The sequence below is a fragment of the Mandrillus leucophaeus genome, unplaced genomic scaffold (genome assembly GCF_000951045.1).
Source record: "Mandrillus leucophaeus isolate KB7577 unplaced genomic scaffold, Mleu.le_1.0 Scaffold763, whole genome shotgun sequence".
Taxonomy (NCBI): domain Eukaryota; kingdom Metazoa; phylum Chordata; class Mammalia; order Primates; family Cercopithecidae; genus Mandrillus; species Mandrillus leucophaeus.
The window spans coordinates 899,065-919,279 of NW_012108286.1; the positions used below are offsets into that span (position 1 = coordinate 899,065).

General features: G+C 38.8%; 1 protein-coding gene and 1 pseudogene across 2 annotated transcripts in view; both read left to right on the forward strand.

Annotated features, from left to right (window-relative positions):
- The window catches only part of UNC80 (unc-80 homolog (C. elegans)), a 251,121-nt gene that overhangs the window by 45,730 nt on the left and 185,176 nt on the right, over positions 1-20,215 (forward strand). For both annotated transcript variants that reach the window (XM_011966529.1, XM_011966530.1), the window contains exons 8-13: positions 8,490-8,751; positions 9,847-9,981; positions 11,744-11,960; positions 12,640-12,780; positions 13,831-14,099; positions 15,138-15,506. In XM_011966529.1, coding sequence (XP_011821919.1) covers positions 8,490-8,751; positions 9,847-9,981; positions 11,744-11,960; positions 12,640-12,780; positions 13,831-14,099; positions 15,138-15,506 — 1,393 coding nt within the window. The remainder of the gene's footprint in view (positions 1-8,489; positions 8,752-9,846; positions 9,982-11,743; positions 11,961-12,639; positions 12,781-13,830; positions 14,100-15,137; positions 15,507-20,215) is intronic.
- On the forward strand, positions 4,021-4,824 carry LOC105529411 (annotated as a pseudogene).

Consider the following 20,215-nt stretch of genomic DNA (forward strand, 5'->3'; position numbering starts at 1 on the left):
TTTTTTTTTTTTTTTTTTTTTTTTTTTGAGACGGAGTCTGGCTCTGTCGCCCAGGCTGGAGTGCAGTGGTGCGGTCTCGGCTCACTGCAAGCTCTGAGAAGGCCTTTGATCTAATGGAACGGCATTCTTGGGTATGGTCTAGGATCATTCTGAAGCCTTAACAAACGACTGTACAACTCCCACCCTTGGCTTCATCTTTAGACCACATTTTTCCAAAAGTTCTTTATATCTGATATTTTATTGGAAGCCATTTCTTAATTTTAGAATTATTTGCCATCTGGAGAAGCTGAGATTTTTCAAAATCAAGTTCCAGCTCATTAGTCTTTAACAGTTCTTCCTTTAGTTCATAACTTTTCTCCCTCAACTTACTATAAGCAGCAAGAAGAAATTAGAAGGCACCTTCAACACTTTATTTGGAAGTCTCCTTTGTTAGATCACCCAGTTGGCTAGGCACTTATTTTTTAACTTTCCAAATCACAGCTAAGCAACTTTCTGTTAATATATAACAAGGATTCTCCTTCTCCAGTTCCCAGTAGTACACCCCTTACTTCTTGTTAAGAAACCATTTTCAAAATTAGGGTTTTATCTTGGTTCTAAAGTCTGTATTAGTTGTCAATTTCTATATAACAAATTATCCCAAATCCTAGCAGTTTAAAACAAAGGACATTTATTTTTTTGCATAGTTTCTGAGGATCATGAATGCTGAAACAGCTTAGCTGAGTGATTGTGGCGCGAAGTCTCTCAAGCTGTTGGCCCGGCCTGCAGGATCTGAAGGCTTGACTGGTTTGGAGGCTTTGCTTTCAAGCTCACTCAGACGGCTGTTGGCCAGAGGACATAATTCCTCACAATCTGTGTCTCTCCATAGGGCTGCTCGTAACATAGAAGCTGGTTTCCCCAAAACAAATTATTCAAGAAAGAAAGGGAGCATCCAAAATGGACGCCTTTATAACCTAATCTTTCATAACCTAATCTTCTATAACCTAATCTTTTATAACCTAATCTCTGAAATGAAATACCATCACTTCTGCTATACTCTTTGGATCACACCAACTAACTTTAGTGCAGTGTGGGAGGGGACCACACTAGAATGTGAATACCAGGAGGCAGGGATCACTGGGGGCTATGTTGGAAACTGGCTATAATAATGATAATGTCACCATCATTTAATATATTAAAATGTTTATGGCTCTTTCTGTACATATTTTTTCACATCGATTCTTGAGCATTCCTCCTCCACTAATTGTATCTTATACAAATTCCAAAAAGTTTAACTTAATTTCAAATAAGAGTAAGTAATCTTTTACTTCAAACACTATGCCTCTGTCTGACTTTCAAACATGTCATAAAAACCAAGATCAGTGTAAAATCCTGAGGTCATAAAAGTATTCATTAGCTAATATTTCTTACATAATTTTTCTCATCCATAGTAAGCATAGAAATTTAGAAATATAGACATATAGACAGTAAATGATGTTTCTTTTCTCTGGCAAAATCAAGTGTTAATGGTTCCATTCTGATTTGCCAATAAAAACAAAGCCAGCTATAATGTTCAAGACTACTATTTGTGAACATTTTTTTCTTATTCTCTGATATGTCTACACTCAAGCACTATATATATATATATATATATGCATTCCCTGACACATATATGTGCATAGTCACCCACAGCAACATACACTCACGTGTGTTAATTAGATATGAATCAGTGGCACTTCGGAAAAATGAGTTAGCTTTTTTCTCTCTGCCCAGCTGCAGTGGTTGGTTGCCATGGAAATGATGCACAAAGTAGAACTTTCAGAAAATACAAATGTTAATGTGTCTTTATTGGAAGAGCTCATGTATTGATCAGAAAAGAAGAGAACTTTAATAAGAAAGCAATGCAAATATCCTAGTAACAAAAGCTGTCTGCTTGTATCAAATACAATTCATTATCTGTTTTGCTCTGAACTTGAATGAACTACACATCAGTCTTCTCTGCACTCTGCAATAAGTAAACAGGTAGCTAGTTTTTAAATTAATGTTAGATTTCATTTTTAATTAATATATGCAGAGAGTTAATTTATGCTTCAGTAAATACTGCATAGAGTCAAGACTGACAGTTCTTTGCTTCCATAGATTGGTATTTCCCAAGTGCTTATCTGCCTTCAATACTTTCTGCTATCAGATCTCAACCCTAATTAACAATAACTTGACTTTCCAAAGCCATAGTTGTTTGGAAAATAGACTAAAGAAATTCTTGCCAGTTTTGAAATTCTTTTCTGTCATAATATGTTGTTTATTCTACGCATGTAATTTTTGTATAGAATCAATTACAGAAAAAAATGTAAATATATGAAATATTTTTAAAATAAGTGAAAATCATCCATGAGCCATCAGATAGCTATAAATATTATTAACTTTTTATATATGTGCTTTTCTTCATTATTTTTACATATATCATTTAGAAGAAAAGTTGTGTTCATATTCTTTTATAACATTTTTATTTTTAATTTTTTTCCAGGAAATAACTTTTAGATTCAGAGGATATTAGAGTTGAAAAGAACTTTTCTATCACATGATCTAAGAAGCTTCCCTCATGTCATTTTTTTTTTTTTTTTTTTTTGATGGAGTCTTGCTCTGTTGCCCAGGCTGGAGTGCAGTGACACTATCTCAGCTCACTGCAAGCTCCGCCTCCCAGGTTCACACCATTCTCCTGCCTCAGCCTCCCAAGTAACTGGGACTAGAGGTGCCTGCCACCATGCCTGGCTATTTTTTGTATTTTCAGTAGAGTCAGGGTTTCACTGTGATAGCCACGATGGTCTCGATTTCCTGACCTCGTGATCTGCCTGCCTTGGCCTCCCAAAGTGCTGGGATTACAGGCAGCAGCCCCCTGGCCAGGCCTCCTTCACGTCATTTTTATCCAGTTGTGAAAATGTATTTCTCACATGTTAGTCTGCTGGTTAATTAAAATGACTTTATTCGATGGTGATACTTTGATCGTACCTGATAATGCTGTCTTAAATGAAATAAAAATATTTATTGATAGTTCTTGCTTTTTACTGAATATTAAGTGCAGCACAGCTCACACATTAAGTCAAAGAAACTAGTGATTGAATAACACCTTAAAGCGAGGTACTTAAATATTTGCTACCAAACGTCTTGTTAATTTATTGATATTTTCAAATGGAGTCTCTTTCAATATCAAGCAATTGAAATGTGATTTTACTTAACAAATTTTGATTACATAAGATACGGATACGTTTCTACTCTCTGATCACAACCTTACGTTGTTGGATTCTTGCTGTTCTGCAGCCCATCATTTGCTGAACTAACATGCCCTGTTAGAAAATAGTTAATGCTTATGGGACTCAACTGTACAGTTGTTAATTACTTTCAGTCGATAAATTCTGTATGTAGAGAAAGATACCAATTGATTCATCTATTGCCCTCAGGGACAACACCGTCAGCATATCTTCTCAGTTACAGCACCTCCATATGGGATTATTAAGAGTGTTCAAGGCGGGGCGCGGTGGCTCACGCCTGTAATCCTAGCACTTTGGGAGGCCGAGGCGGGTGGGTCATCTAAAGTCAGGAGTTCGAGACCAGCCTGGCCAACATGGAGAAACCTCATCTCTACTAAAAATACAAAAGTTAGCCAGGCGTGGTGGCGGGCACCTGTAATCTCAGCTACTCAGGAGACTGAGGCAGGAGAATCGCTTGAACCCGGAAGGGGAGGTTGTAGTGAGCCGAGACTGCGCCACTGAAAAAAAAAAAAAAAGTAAGGAGGGCACGAGCTGCTCGGGTGCGAGCCCAGCCAGGCCCGGCCCACTTGCTCAGAGCGTGGCCTTCGGGGGAGGCGCGCCTCCAATTGGCGCGAAAGTGATAAAGAGGCGTGACCGGAAAGGTTCCGCCCTGCTCGCCCCCCTGGAGTACTTAAGGGAGTTGGCGGGGCGGCTGTGCTCATTGCTCCAGAACTCCGCTTAGCGAGTGGGTCGCCTGCACTACTTCTGTGCTACTCAGCGACCCCGGTGCCTCGCCACCATGCCGCGCTCTTTCCTCGTCAGGAAGCCCTCTGACCCTGATCGGAAGCCTAACTACAGCGAACTGCCGGACTCTAATCCAGAGTTTACCTTCCAGCAGCCCTACCACCGGGCCCACCTGCTGGCAGCCATCCCACGTTCGGAGATCCTTAACCCCTCTGCTTCGCCGCCAACACTCATCTGGGACGCTTTCTTGGCGCTCCAAGCCCAACCAACTGCCAGGGCCTCCCTCCAACTGGGACTCTCCCAGGAGAGTCCCAAGGTGGCAGAACTGACCTCGCTGTCAGATGAGGACAGCGGGAAAGGCTCCCAGTCCCCCAGCCCACCCTCACAGGCTCCTTCGTCTTTCTCCTCCACTTCAGCTTCTTCCTTGGAGGCGGAGGCCGATGCCACCTCCCCAGGCTTGGGCCAAGTTCCCAAGCAGCTGACCCAGGTCTCTGAAGCCAAGGATTCCCAGTTTCAAAAAGCCTTCAACTGCCAATACTGCAATAAGGAATACCTCAGCCTGGGTGTCCTCAAGAGACACATCCGAAGCCACACGCTGCCCTTCGTCTGCGGAACCTGCGGGAAGGCCTTCTCCAGACCCTGGCTGCTGCGGGGCCATGTCCGGACCCACACCGGTGAGAAGCCCTTCTCCTGTCCCCACTGCAGCCGTGCCTTCGCCGACCGCTCCAACCTGCGGGCCCACCTCCAGACCCACTTGGACATCAAGAAGTACCAGTGCCAGGCGTGCACTCGAACCTTCTCCCGAATGGCCCTGCTCCACAAGCACCAAGAGTCGGGCTGCTCAGGGGCCCCCTGCTGACCCTAGAGGCTCCCACTTCCTCTCCATACCTGACACCCCACCCCGCGCCAACCAACAACCTCCCCAAGCTCCAGAAGGAAGGAGGTCGCCATGTCCTCATGCCACAGAATTCCCTCTTGAGCGCCCCCATTTCTGGATGCATCCGTCGCACGAGACCTTGATGAAAACCATTTTCTGGTTCTGTTTCCTCTGCCTGGATCCCTCAGTGGACTCTGAAAGAGGACCTCCCGTGGCCATGTCTGTGGATGGCTGGCGGGAGGGCAGCTGGCAGCCCCAGCTCGGGGGCATTCTTGAACTGGCTTTTCTGCATGTGTTTGTGTATTCACAACTGTTTGGATGCAGCTGTTTCAGCTACAGGACAAGAGCTGACAGACTGACTGGGAAATATCCACCCCAGTCAGGGGACCCTCCCCACTCCCTCCTCGAAGGAGCCCTCAGGCCACCCTCCACTAGGTGTGACTATGCAATAATCCACCCCCAGGTTCAGCCACGGGGACTTCCAAGGCGGTGACTGACACCAGGACGTGTCTAGAGCCTGAGATGCCCTGAGCCCGGACAGCTATTTCAGCTTCCTGTTTGGCGCGGTTGGCACCTGTTTCCCAGGCAATTTAACAGTGTCTCAAAAGGGACTGTGAGTAATGGTTGTCACGTGTCGGTGGCCTAAGTGGGGTGCTCTGATCTGCCCGATGTATCTCCCAAAACTATTTTGGGAGCCCAACAGGTAGGCCTGGGAGGAAGATGTTTACATTTTTAAAGGTACATTGGTACTTATATTTCTCACATTTTGTATCAAGGAAACGTTTTGTATAGTTATGTGTGCAGTTTATTGATATCCAATAAAGCAATTTTTGTATTTTTTTAAAAAAGTATTCAAAGAGTACCTGAGAATATTGTTTAAAATAAAGATTCCAGGACCATGTCCTCTGAAATTCTGGTTTAGGAAGTCTGGGGCAAGACCTGGTGCCTGCGTTTTTAACAACCTCCCTCCTTCATATCCTTCTTGGAAGGAAGGATTCTCATGAATGTGGTTCATGGTTATCTTGTGTGGAGCACTGCTCTAGGGATTTGAAGTAATTTATGGAACTCCCTGATCTAATTTACTAACTGGAAACATTTGGGCACTTTAAAGTGTGGGGCAGAGGGTAACGGGTGAAGAATAACTACCAGCTATTCCAATGGGGAGGAAATAATTTGGTTGAACTAGTAATAACTGTCTTAACCATAGCAGCCTAGTCAAGAAAACAACAGTTTCACAGGCTCTTATAATAAACCAAATGATTGTCACAAAGCCTTGAGGACCTAAAATTACCCAGCTGGTAGCCAGCCAACCCTATACTTTGTCTTTTGTTTATAAATCCAAGATTGCAGCATGGGGGCGGGGGGAAAGAAATCCTATCATCTGAGGTATAAATGATAGGCTGAGAGGAGTGGGTTGCATCATGAATCTTTAAGGAGAAATGGGATGGGTAGGGGAAGGGAAGAGCAGTGAAAGCCTTTTAGGAAATGGATAGAAATGAAAAGATTTTTAGTTTCCTTCAAACTGGGTCACAGGAGTAAACAAGTGGCACTCAGGGTCTCAGGAGTAAACAAGTGGCATACTGGACAATTTGAGAAAATATTAAAACAGGACTTTTTACCAAAAAATGTATCTGGGGCTGAGAGGCAATAAATCAATAACTGGCACACCAGGGCAAGCATAACAGAGAGTGAGTTTGGAATGGTAAACCCAGCCAGACTATTCAGGCCTGGTTCACTACTGTAAGGGAGCTTGCATTTTATTCTAAGGTGATTGAATAATGTACTGAAAGGGTTTGAGCCAGGGAGTGGAGGAATAAGAGGAGAAACTAGTAGATTAGTAGGAAGTAATTGCAATAAGCCTGATGAGAGATGTTAGTGGCTAGGATTAGGGTGGTGTCTGTGGAACTGATGAGAAGTGGTTGGAAGGAGATTCTATGAGACTTTATGATAGATTAAAAGTTGTCACAAAACTGATGTCCAAAGAATATTCTAGGTCTCCGGAAAAAGGATAAACTCTGGCATAGCACATATGGGAATTTAAGAATTGTAGAAGGCTTCTTTTCATATGACTGCCAACTCACTTTTGTGTTTAAACTTCAATTTATATTTATTTCCTACTTGTCAAAATATTCAAGAATATTAGACTGTAAGATAGCTTTGAAATTCAAAACCATTGTATACGTAGGCAATTGCACCTCAACCCATCAGACGGTGCTATTAACAAGAGAAAAAAATAATAAAGTATGGTATGTGCTTCGATAGGGAAGTGGAAAAGCTGTAAAAATAATTTGCAAGGGACAGATATGGTTTGGGTTTGTATTTTTGAACTTTTTACTGAAACCCACAGTCAGAAATGTATTTTATCAATGACTTATAACAAACGTATCAAGTGAGACAAAAGTTTCACCAAACATCCAAGTCCTTACTCCATAGTTTTTATTCTAGTTAATAGGTTAAAATAGTAGCTGTGTCCTATGGAATTATTTTCTTGAACCACTAGTGAGCCGTAGACTTTTTAATTAAAAAAAATATGAGCCTAAGAAGTTTAGGAAAATCCCTACTCACTCTCCGTGGCTGCGTCTTTTGTGAGAGCACTTTGTGTGTGGGTAGCATCATTTGCTAGTTTATGGGAGGGTACAAACATCTCTCTTTTGCATCACCTAAATCAGAAGGAAATTTTGCTTGGGAGTTAAGTTTAGATTTTAGATTTAGGATACCATCTTGGATCCCAGAAGTTCTAAGTTTATATTTTGCTATTTATTTCCTGTCTTTCTCACCAGACCATATGTTCTTCAAGGTGAGGAAGTTAAACTTACCTTTAAATCTGAATTTTTTGGGACACAAATTTTCAATTTGTTGCACCTAAGATACATAGGGTGATGTATTAATCTGAGTAATTTCTTAAAACTACTTTGTAGTAGAATTAAATTAAACACTAGGTAGTGAATATATTATGTGTTTAAATTGAATAATAGAATCCCAGGAACTTGAGATTTTTAAAAAAATAGTCTTGCTCTCTCGCAAGGATATATAACTTTAGAATTCTCAAAATTATTTTATTTATTTTCCTCGTAGAAAAACTTCTGTTTCTTATCATTTTGTAGCTTTTCTTTAGTTATTTTACATAGTATTTTCACAACTGAAGTTAAAATAGCTCAATGAAGTAGGCAAGGCAAATATCATTTCTATTTCTATCGGGGTAAAAGTCATACCTGATCTTAGCATAAAGGAAGCATTGTAATCTGAACCTCATCTATTTCTATAGCTCTCACTCTCATCATTGTCCATCACCCAGATTACTCACCAATTACTTAGGTAATCAAACTCATGATTTTAAAAATTCATACCTTTGTAGGCAACGTTCCCTCTGACAGAAACGCCAATCCTCCCTCCTGCCCAAACCTCAACTTTGCCTGGCTAATTCCTATCCATCCCTCAAAATTCTTTCAATATCTCTACTTTCAAGAGATGTTTAGTGAAAATGGAATGAGAGAGACCAATTGGAAGGATATCAGAGTAAACCACATAAGAAACAAGTAAATGAATAACTAAACAAATGAGAAAAGTAGAGCTATAAGCCATGCTGTGCTGCCCCTCTGAAAGCTTGATTGCCAGTATAATTATCTTCTTTCTGCCATTGGGAACAGGGCCTCTCTTGTGATACCTCCATGCCAAAGGTCCCGCTATGCCACCTACTTTGACGTTGCTGTTCTGCGCTGCCTACTTCAGCCCCATTGGTCTGAGGAAGGCACTCAGTGGTCTCTGATGTACTATCTACAAAGGCTGCGACATATGTTGGAAGAGAAGCCAGAAAAGCCTCCAGAGCCAGATATTCCTCTCCTGCCCAGACCCAGGAGTAGCTCCATGGTGGCGGCAGCTCCCTCACTAGTGAACACCCACAAAACGCAAGTAAGAAAAACTCAGTTCATTGTCATTCAAACCAGCAACTTTGCCATAATGGATTCTTTTTTCCTCTGTCCATCCAGCTCTTATGTACTCTAGTGCTGACTTTTTGGTTGGTGGGTTACACTGTTGCTATTATCTTTTGCCTTCCATCTTGCACGCTTGACCTTTGCTGCCCTTTAGCACTTAATCATTTGAAGAAGTGCACCTCTTACACATGCTAATTTAGTATAAGTCTTTGTTTATCTAGAATAGTGGAAAATTGGGTCTAATGGATAATCAAAGTAGTAATTAACAGAGAGTTCTGACATTTAATCTGTTGATTACTAATATCATAAAATCTGTGACATAGGATTTTACTAAACATGGTGTAACCTCTTTTGCATAACTCAACATTTTTTAGTGTCTTAATGTCATTATTAGGAATACTGCATTTTGATAGTCTTGCTATTTATTATAAATGTTTGGAGAAGTAAACTGAATGTGTACTGATATGGTGATATCCTCATGACAATTGGTTTTTGATAAATGAATGACCTAATATCAGCTTGAACACTTGTTCTTGCCCTCTTTCTCATCAACACCAGGTGTTGAAAATGTAGAGAAAAATGTGACTTGTAGTGTGTTCCAGTTGTTTGGATTTACTTAAATGTGAATTGGCTGAGTCTGAAATTTGTTTCTGCATATTCTGAAAACAAACATGAGCAATAGCAGAGTTAAAAAGAAACATAATCTGTTTAGTAGTAGATATTCTGCCTAGGTGGATATCTGCTTTACTGAATCATTCAATGGGAAAAAACCACTCTTTTTAATTAAAAAAAAAAAGAGAGAGAGAGAGATCCATCTTCTCTCTATTTTCTTAGCATTCTAGATCTGGGGCTACATGACCTCAGTGCCGAAAACTCCAAACAAGAATTACAATTAATATGAAATACATATTCTCACTAGCAGAATTTGGATTCCAGAAGTCCAGACATACAAGTTCAATTGTTCAAAGGTATCAAAGCAGTAGTGCATCCCTGTTAAAAATGTGACATTTCAATAAGAAAAGTATTTGGATGTAAAGTCCTAAGTCCTTGATCATTGTCTTCCTTTATTAAGGATCTCACCATGAAGTGTAATGAGGAGGAAAAATCTCTTAGCTCTGAGGCCTTTTCCAAAGTTTCACTGACCAATCTGCGTAGGTCTGCAGTCCCAGATCTTTCTTCAGACCTGGGCATGAATATTTTTAAAAAGGTGAGTAGAAATGCTTATGCTCTTTGATATTTTGGTAAATAAAAAATGTCAGTGGGACATGAGATGTTTCTGATCATACTGCGGTATGGGGTGGGGTGGGAAAGGGACCTTAGGAACCGAAGTCAGCTCCTAGATGTAACACTGACTTGCAGCATACCCCTGTGCAAGTCCCTCTGTGTGTATGAGTGAACTTCCTGTTCTAAATGCTCCACAGGGTTGTCGTGAAGCTCAATCCTGATCATATGCATAAAGCAGTGTAAAGCAGTGTGGTGGTGGAAATAATTGTGGTAACACTGATGGTAACTTTCATTTGTATGGTTCAACTCATTTTTATCAAGTACTTTTTATAAGTAGTTCTCATTTAATCCAATGACATCCTTATTTTCCTCATTTTGCAGGTAAGAAATTGACCCTTAGAAATTTTAGGTAGCTTGCCCAGGATTGAGTCCAAACTCAAAAGTAGGTCTTCTAGTTAAGCACTTCATATTTTTCTGCCATTACTCTGCCTCTCTTTTTTGTAAGTATATGGAGATAAACAGAAAATAATATATGTAGACCTATGTATATGTATATATATAGTGGTTTGCTTTCTCTTTTCCAAAACTGTTAGTTTAATTATGCCAACAAAGAACAAATAACACGATATTGACCTATTATGAGCTGAAAGTGTTGCTAAGTAAGCAGTTTTCTGCCTTTGTTAATGATGCAACAAAAGACAACAGCCATCAATTTTCTTAAAACATTGATTATTTGAAAGGAAAAAATAGTTTTCAATACTGGCTGCATATGATAATTTTTAAGGAGCTTTAAAAAATCTTCAGGCTCAATCCCAGACCAATTAAGCCAGAATTGCTGAAGGTAGGCTAAGGAATTGTTGTATTTTAAAAGCTTCCCTAGCAATTCTAAACTTTTAGTTGCACTTGGTTTTGAACTTGTTTGGTAGGAATAGTGAGTTTGTGGCAATGTATGGTCTGTATCTTCTTTGACTCTTTGTTAGTTAGTTTCTGTTATTAAACTAACAGTTTTGGAAAAGAGAAAGCAAACCACTATATATATACATATACATAGGTCTACACATATTATTTGCTGTTTATCTCCATATACTTACAAAAAAGAGAGGCAGAGTAATGGCAGAAAAATATGAAGTGTTTAACTAGAAGACCTGCTTTTGAGTTTGGACTCAATCTTGGGCAAGCTACCTAAAATTTCTAAGGGTCAATTTCTTACCTGCAAAATGAGGAGAAATTACAAACAGTGGCACACATTTAAAGTTGGCTAATTGGAACAATGGATCACTATCATGAAAAATGGAACAGAAAAAGACAGGCTGGTTCAAGTAGTGACTCTAACCGTGTGATTTGCAAACTTTAGTGTGCGTCAGAATTACCTACCAGGCCTGTTAAAACACACATTGCTGGACCTCAGCTGCTGAGGGTCTGATACAATATGTCTGAGAATTTGCATTTCTAATAAGTTCCCAAGTGATGCTGATGCTGCTGGTCCAGGGACCACACTTTGCAAACCACTAGTCTAACCCAACCCAGGAGAAAGACCCATGGAATAAGTGACCTTTTACTTAGTTTCTTTCACTCTTTTAACATGAAATTTCTCCAATTTCTATTGGATGATATTCAGTGACTTTCTGGGTCTCCTCTTCCTGGAACATTTCTTATATTTTATTGCAGATCATGGAGCCCCTTGGGAAGCAGATTGTAACGTTTTCTTTGCCCTGTCCCTAATTCTACACCTTTCATCACTGTAGTTCAAGAGTCGCAAAGAAGACCGAGAGAGGAAAGGCTCCATTCCATTCCACCACACAGGCAAGAGGAGGCCACGGAGAATGGGAGTGCCCTTTCTGCTTCACGAGGACCACCTGGATGTGTCCCCCACGCGCAGCGCATTCTCCTTTGGAAGTTTCTCTGGGCTGGGAGAAGACAGGCGAGGAATTGAGAAAGGAGGCTGGCAAACCACCATTTTAGGTGACCACGAGTCCTTCCAAAATAGGGCAGAGTTTAAGTGGCCTGTTTAGAACTGGATCTAGGGCTCCTGGGCAAATTTGAATCTTTCTCGAACAATTCAGCCAAGAAATCTGGGGCTCAAATGCAGGTTCTCCAGTACCAAAATTATGCTGTGTTTTCACAGCTGAATAAATCCAGATAATTGAAGTAATTATGCAAGAGTTCTGTGAAATTAGACAGGTAACAATCTTATTTCTTATATCATTCTAGACAAAGAAATGTGGCCTTAGGGCGCTCTGTGCATTAATTTCCATTGTGAATCTAGACAGCAGATATTTATTAAACTTGGATTTATTTTTCAAAAAACAACAAAGATATATATATATATATTTTTTTTTTTCTTTCTAGATTGCATATTAAATAGACCAGTTTAAAGTTGGGAGCTGACAGCTAGCTGGGCCACAACAGATGTTTTCTGACATTTGGCTAAGATTGGGGCTGACCTTATCACAGGCAGCTTCATCAATCATCCTGACCCTGAGTATCCCCATGGCAAGTTCAGTTCTTGCTTTGTTGTCTGTGTTTCACACTTTTCCTAACAGCCCCGCACTCTCCCTGCTGTCCTTAGGAAAGACAATATCTTGGCAGAAAACCTTTCAGATTTTAAAACTCTCTTGTGGGGTGCTCTTATTCATCCCAGGGAAATTGACCCGGCGAGGCAGTTCAGATGCAGCCACTGAGATGGAGAGTCTGAGTGCCAGGCATTCCCACTCCCATCACACCCTGGTAAGCGACCTGCCGGACCCCTCCAACAGCCATGGAGAAAACACCGTCAAGGAAGGTGGGTAGGAGGTGAGGCCTACGGGCAGGAGTTCAGATTTCTTTTCTTGTTTTCTGTCCTTACACCATGTTACTTTCCCATTGTAATCTGCTTCCTGTGTTTTCTGAAAACTGGCATTCTTGTGCTGTATTGCTTGGTAATTTACTTGTTAGCCATTCTTAGCATATCCTTAGCAGCAAGAACTATTTAATACCACACTGTAAACACCATACCTCTCAGAGGGATAGCAAGGACAAGCCATTCATATTTGTTCTCAAAAGATCATAGACCCACAGGGCTGAAAGAGACCTTGGAAGACATCTAGATTCAGTGCTTCAATCCCCTCTATGAGATCCCTCTGAAGGGCTTGTATACCTTCAGCAGGAGGAAAGTCACTGCCTTCCAAGGCCACCAATTTTTTTTTTTTTTTCAGACAGCTTCTATTTTAGATAAGTTCTTGTGTGTTTTATGTGAAACAAACATGTGTGTCTGGGTGTAATCCAAGACAGGTTCTCATTCTGTACTTTTAACAGAATAATTGATTTTTTTCTTATGTTCTCATGGAAGCATAAATTTAGTCCCTCTTTGATCTGCACTGTATTTCAAATATTCAATGACATCTGTTAGTTACCATGACAAATTTATATTCAGTTACTTTTAGCCAAAGGAGAAAAAAATTATTCATGTTTGTTGTTCCTTAATATACTAGATAAAAATGCTATAAACAAATAGTTTGTATCAGTATAATCTATCATCTAACAGTGGGTAAAATTCATCTATTCTGATCAACTAAACTAAGTCAGTGTTAGCAGAAGTTAAATCCTAATCTCAGCCTTAAGGAAGCTAGTTATAATTCACATTTTTCTACAACTTTTAATATTTTCCACACATCATATGGCCTTAGTAGCTTCAGTAGTCCCATGAGAGTTGAGAATAACTTTGAGACTATAAGTTAAATATTTTCAAAAACTCAGCTGTTATTGTGGTCATGATTGAAGTAATAGTATAAATGTCTAACTGATATTGTAGGTTAATGTAGGAAGAGCTAAGACATTGCTTTCATTTTATTAGTGCGATCTCAGATCTCCACCATCACAGTTGCGACCTTCAATACCACTTTGGCGTCATTTAACGTAGGCTACGCAGACTTTTTCAATGAGCATATGAGGAAACTCTGCAACCAGGTGCCTATCCCGGAGATGCCACATGAACCTCTGGCATGTGCTAACCTACCTCGAAGCCTCACAGACTCCTGCATAAACTACAGCTACCTAGAGGACACAGAACATATTGATGGGACCAATAACTTTGTCCACAAGAATGGAATGCTTGATCTTTCTGTAAGAAGCAAGAATTTTTCTTACCAAAGTTAGACAGATATTAATTATTTGGTGCATTTTTGCAACGTTGTATAAAATGGGCATATAGATTCTTAGAAATTATCAAACCTTGAAATGAAAAAGCCACCCATTGAAAAAATTCACCAATGTGTCAACCATCATAGGTGCACCTTACTTTTTTTTTCAAGCATTGCATTACATTTGATCAGATCTCAGAATATTTTTATAATCCAAAACCATTAGTGAATCCTGAATATACATGTGTATGTGTTTAATAAGTCTCTTTTGTCTAGAATGAGGGCAAAAAATTATTCACTTATTTTATTTTGATATCAACAGGACTACAAACCTCCTGTGTAGCCAGAAAAAAAAATGAATAAAAGTTCTTAAAAGATTTAAGCTTGCATTCTCAAGAGTGCCTATCTTGAGTATAGTTATTAGCAAATGAAGGGGTTGTTATATTTTACAATTATATTTCACAAAATTTTTATTGCACATTAGGAATCCTGGCTTAGCAAATAATTTACTGTATTAAAACCAATAAAGGAACATAATTTAAACATGCAAATATTTTGTACTTTAAATGAAGTATGAATAATGATACAGTCATGAACGAGCAAAAGGAAATCACTGTTCTTTATCCATTATTAGTAATGAATGAAAAGCAGGGGATTAAAACACTTTTATTTTAAAAAATCAATAGAACAAGTTTCCATTTGGACAAATAATTACTCTCCCATTAACTCACTGTGCTTCAATATCCTCATTAATTGTTGATATCATAGCATGTTTTGGAAAGTTTACATGAGATAATACGTGTATATATTTTTAATACTTTGGGTGACTTATACTCTCTATTAAGAAAATACACAAGATTCCATGGCAACTTTTATAGGAAAATTTGACAATTGTCTAAATTATTTCTACCCAATTTCATAGATTAGCCTAAGGAAATGGATTAAACATAATAACCAAATCTCTTTAGGAAGAGGGAGTGCAGGTAACTTAATCATGCAGTGTTTATATTGTCTTCCTCAGGTAGTTCTGAAGGCTGTTTATCTTGTCCTTAATCATGACATCAGCTCTCGTATCTGTGACGTGGCGCTAAATATTGTGGAATGCTTGCTTCAACTTGGTGTGGTGCCCTGTGTAGAAAAGAATAGAAAGAAGAGTGAAAACAAGGAAAATGAAACTTTGGAAAAGAGACCAAGTGAGGGAGCTTTCCAGTTCAAAGGAGTATCTGGAAGTTCTACCTGTGGATTTGGAGGCCCTGCTGTTAGTGGAGCTGGAGATGGCGGAGGAGAAGAAGGAGGAGGTGGAGATGGAGGAGGCGGAGGAGGTGATGGAGGAGGAGGTGGAGGAGGTGGAGGTGGCCCTTATGAGAAGAATGATAAGAACCAAGAGAAGGTATGACTGAACCACCTTATGTGTCTTCATGAAATGTCATACTAATTTCTTTCTAAAGCTTGCTTGCCAGCAGTTTATTGACTCTGAACAGCACCTAGTCACTAGAGCAAAAAAGTGGAGAGTGGAGAAATCTCTTCATTAGGTTCTCAGTAGGCATTAGTAGAAACAGTTAGATGAAACTATACTCTAAATCCGATATCTATTGCAATCCAAGCAGTGTTAGAGCTAATTCTCTAGTCATGTTATTTCTGCAAGAGAACATTTCAGTTATGCTATATTGCCATAATTCTCAGTCTGACATCAAGTATAACCTTTCTCAAAACTTTTAGACTCTGACCTGATTGAGGAATGTCTGAGTTTTCTCAAGCTGCCATAACAAAATACCATAGACTGAATGACTTAAACAGTAGAAATTTATTTCTTATGATTCTGGAGGCTGGGAAGTCCAAGTGCTGTCAGGTTTAATTTTAGTCGGAAGCCTCTTCTCTTGCTTTAGAGGTGACCACTGTCTTATTGTGTGCTCACATGGCCTCTTCTTTGTGCATACCGAGAAAGCAAAAGAGAGAGAGAGCAAAAGAGCTTTCTTGTGTCTCTTCTTATATGGGCCCAATCCCACTAGACCAGGCCCCACCATCATGACCTCACTTAACCCTAATTACCTCCCAAAGACCCATCTTCAAATACCATCAGTTTGAGGGGTTACAGCTTCAACATGTAAATTTTGCGAATGCACAAATATTCAGCCCATAACAAGCAGTATAATTTTTCCTCAATATAAAGTTTTTTCTTTTAAGTAACACATTTATGGCAGCCAGCTTCAACCACAGTTAAGGAGAAAGCAAGGGAAGAATTTTGCTTGATTAGTTGGTGTTGGTTTGAAGTGGGAATAACTCTCTTAGTCTCACTCAGTCCTCTCATGTCTCAATGTGGCACATCCTGGTGGCTTTAGTCTTTCTATTATTAATTGTTCCTAAATTTAATTCCCTCTGCCTCGTCAACATCTGGTATATGATTTCTTAACATCAATAATTGGTTCTCTTCTTTAATTTTAAATACAAATTACTACAGCTTAAGTTCACATAACTTACACTAATCTCAATTTGTGGTTTTAGCTAGAAAATGATATTCAGAAATTGAAATCAACAAGATTTTAATCTCTAGCAAATACTGTACACATCATGTCAAGTGTTTACACATGTGAAGTATACTGTGTAGAGTTCTAGATATATACGATCTAGATATATATTGTATAAAATATAAATTGTCCATTTTTCTTACATGCGATAAGATTTTCACATCTGAGCAAGTGTTGCAATACTCCTTCCTCTTTCACAATTTCTTCTTCATTTCTTTCGAGTCCCACTTGACACGTGTTTAATATGCATTTATCATCTGGTTTCTTCATTTTATTGTTTACTCCTGTCTTCCCAATATTCATGGACTCTGATCCAAATATTCTTGCTCCCATAATCTTGGTTGTTGAATCTTTTCTTTAGGATTTTCTTCTCCTGCCTTAATCATATTAATCATAAGGCAATTCTAATAAACTTTATTGGTTTTTAAGTTTCTCAACACCTTAGCACCTTATCCATCACTGAGGACAATGCGAGGAACCTCAGATCTGACTGTAAATGAAAATTATCTAAATAATGGTACAGATCACAAGAGATTTGATTGGAGATGCTAAGATCTAAAGAATCATTCAGTGATCAATTACTTAGGAATTAGCAAACAAATACAAGTTATAAGGACCAAATTTACAAACACAGAAACTGGTGAGATTCCTACTGAATTTCCATTCTTTACCTATCAACTCTGTCTCAACAAAGAAATTAGAAATGGTATTTTGCCCATTATAATATTCAAGGGAAATTAAAAAGAAAAAAAGAGAATATTATGAAATATTGATAAGCTTTTATCAGCAAAGCTTAGATGTTCCAACTAAACTGATGGGGTTTTGTGTGTATGCTAAGGATCTCTGAGGTTCATAATTAGTGTTTCGTTTTCATTTGTGCTTTTCCTTTTTTAGTTTTGAAATTTTATCCAAGTGGCATTTTAACCACATTTTTATTGAAAACCTACAAGTATCTTGACTATTTAGAACCTATATATTATCTAGAATCTATAGCTTGATGTAATAGATGTTATTCTGACCAAAGTTATCACTTTTCATCAGTATGGGATTTTTAAAGTCAGATTATGTGGTCTCCAATACAGCCACCAAGATATATATGTTTCATAGTTAGTTCCCAAAATAATATTCTTTTTAGTACAAATAGTTTATAAAATAAAACCTGATGGTGGGTCAAGTGCCTTCTGTTTGTGATTCACAAAGGTCTGTTCTGCCCCAAACCCATCTGTTATCTTCAGTGGAATCAGAAGGTTTATCTAATTTTGCAACTTAATAATAACAGAAGCATAGGAATTGATTAAGACAGAAAGGAAGATCTAATTTCCATTTCTATATTTGCCACAACTTGTACTGAGTGCTTGGAATGTTATTTAATATCTTCAGTTTTTTTGCCTGTAAGTTGCTACATCTTTCTGAATTCTCCTATGAAAGCAATCTGAATTCCAAGGACATCTGAAGGTCTAAAGAAATAAAAACCTGAATAGATATTTACAAAGAGCTTTCAGAGCTAGAAAATTTTTAAAGGAGCTTGTAATAATTTTAAAATATGCGTAAATCAGTCTTTCAAATAAGCCCTTGCTCAGGATAACCTTTTCTGAGGCACTGCTGCATAAGGCTTTGTAGCCTGTACAGAGCCCCGTAAACAAAGTCCATTGACTAAAGAGGCCAGTGAGGATTGAAATCCAGTCCAACCTCCGCTTTTGGAACCACTCACCAAAGGCTTGAATCCATTCAGAGGGCTCATCTTCTTCTAATTCTCCACCTAGAGGGGTGCCTTTTCTAATTTGCATAAAGGTGCTCCAGAGGAAAGCAGTGCCCCACACTTTTATTATTATTTTTAAATTAATATTATTATTTAAATATTATTATTTATTAATATTTATTAAAATAATATTAATTATTATTTTTAATTAGTTTTGACATTATTAATCATTGATAATAATTAGTTTTGCTATTATGTGCCTTTCATGTTTTGACTCTAATTCTCACAACTCTGTGAAACAGATATTATGATTCTGATTTTGTAAGTCACAGGTAGGTTAAGCAGTTTGTCCAAGGTTATATAGTTAGTAAAGGTTGAAACTAAAATCAGAATTCAAACTAAAAATCCAAAAATCTGAAATCTAAAATTCTCCAAGATCTGAAACTTTTTGAGTTCCAACGTAAAGCCACAAGTAGAAAATTCCATACTTGACCTCATGTGACATGTCACAGATAAAATGCAAACAAAACTTTATTTCGTGCACAAAATTATTAAATTATATAAAATTATCTTCAGCTTGTGTATATAAGGCCTATGTGAAGCATAAATGAATTTTGTGTTTAGACTTGGGTCCTATTCCCATCTCATTATATATATGCAAATATTCCAAAATCTGAAAAAATCTGAAATCCAAAATATTTCTAGTCCAAGCATTTTGAATAAGGATAGTCAACCTATATACACACAGAAGTTGATAAGTTTGAGTCTTCTATTTGCAACCTTCTGAGCTATCTTAAGTAGGGCTCCCTGGAAACAGACTCCAACATGAAGATATCTGTGCAGGCAATTTACGGGAGTGTCCTCACAGGATTAACCTCTGTTAGATATGAAGAAGCAGGATGGGGCATAGGGAGAAATTGAACTGCAGTGTAGTTGTAATAGAGGCCTAAGCTAATCACAGAGAGCTCTGAAGCTGGGATGGCTCTTTAAGTAGTCCCCAGGTGATGCAAAGAGACCTTTTTAGCAAACACGTCTGGGGTCCCTTTATGGCCCTGTCCAGTCATTAGAGGTAGACTGCCTCCAGGAAGAGAGTATCATGTTGGGTGAGGCAGCTCTCTAGCTGTGGCCTTCAGAGACACTCATCTGAGGGCAGTGAGCCATCAGTACTTCGAATAGCTCAGAGAATGAATGCTGCAGTGCCAAGGGGGAATATCTGGAGTTCAGTACCACCTCCACTACAAAAGCTTACAGATAAGAAAAGGGGGACCAACTGGATAACATTAGGGAAGGAGAAAGTCAATCTTATAGTAAAGCCCATGCTAATGTATAGATAAGCCCCTATTCCTTCCATACCACACGCACATTCGAGTACTTATATCTGGTTCCAAAGTTTATGCGTCAACCCAATCATGTGGCTATGGAAAAGTCCCTTACAATTTGCAAAACAATTCTCATCCATTATTTAATTTGCTCTGCATAGTAAACCTATGAAGTAGGAAAGGCAGCTATTAGAATCCTTAATTCATAGGTAAGGAAACAAAAACACAAAGAGATTAGTTAACTTATCTAACATCATGTGCAGTTAAGGACCAAGTGCTGGAATCCAGGTTTATGGTGTACATGCTGATGATAGAATGTGGTAGAAGGACTGAGACAGGCTGCAGCTTCCTAAAGAAAGTGACTCTTCCACACTGGGCTCTGCATCATTTCTTGGCAACTGCTTCCTTATGCTTCTTCGGAAATAATTCAAGGAAGTTCCTTTTATGGAAGCCATGTTCTCCACTAACAACAAAGATTAAATTGGGCAAAAGAGAGGATGATATCAATTCTCATGACTTGTCTCAGGGGTTCTTCCTATTTATCCTCAAGGGAAGA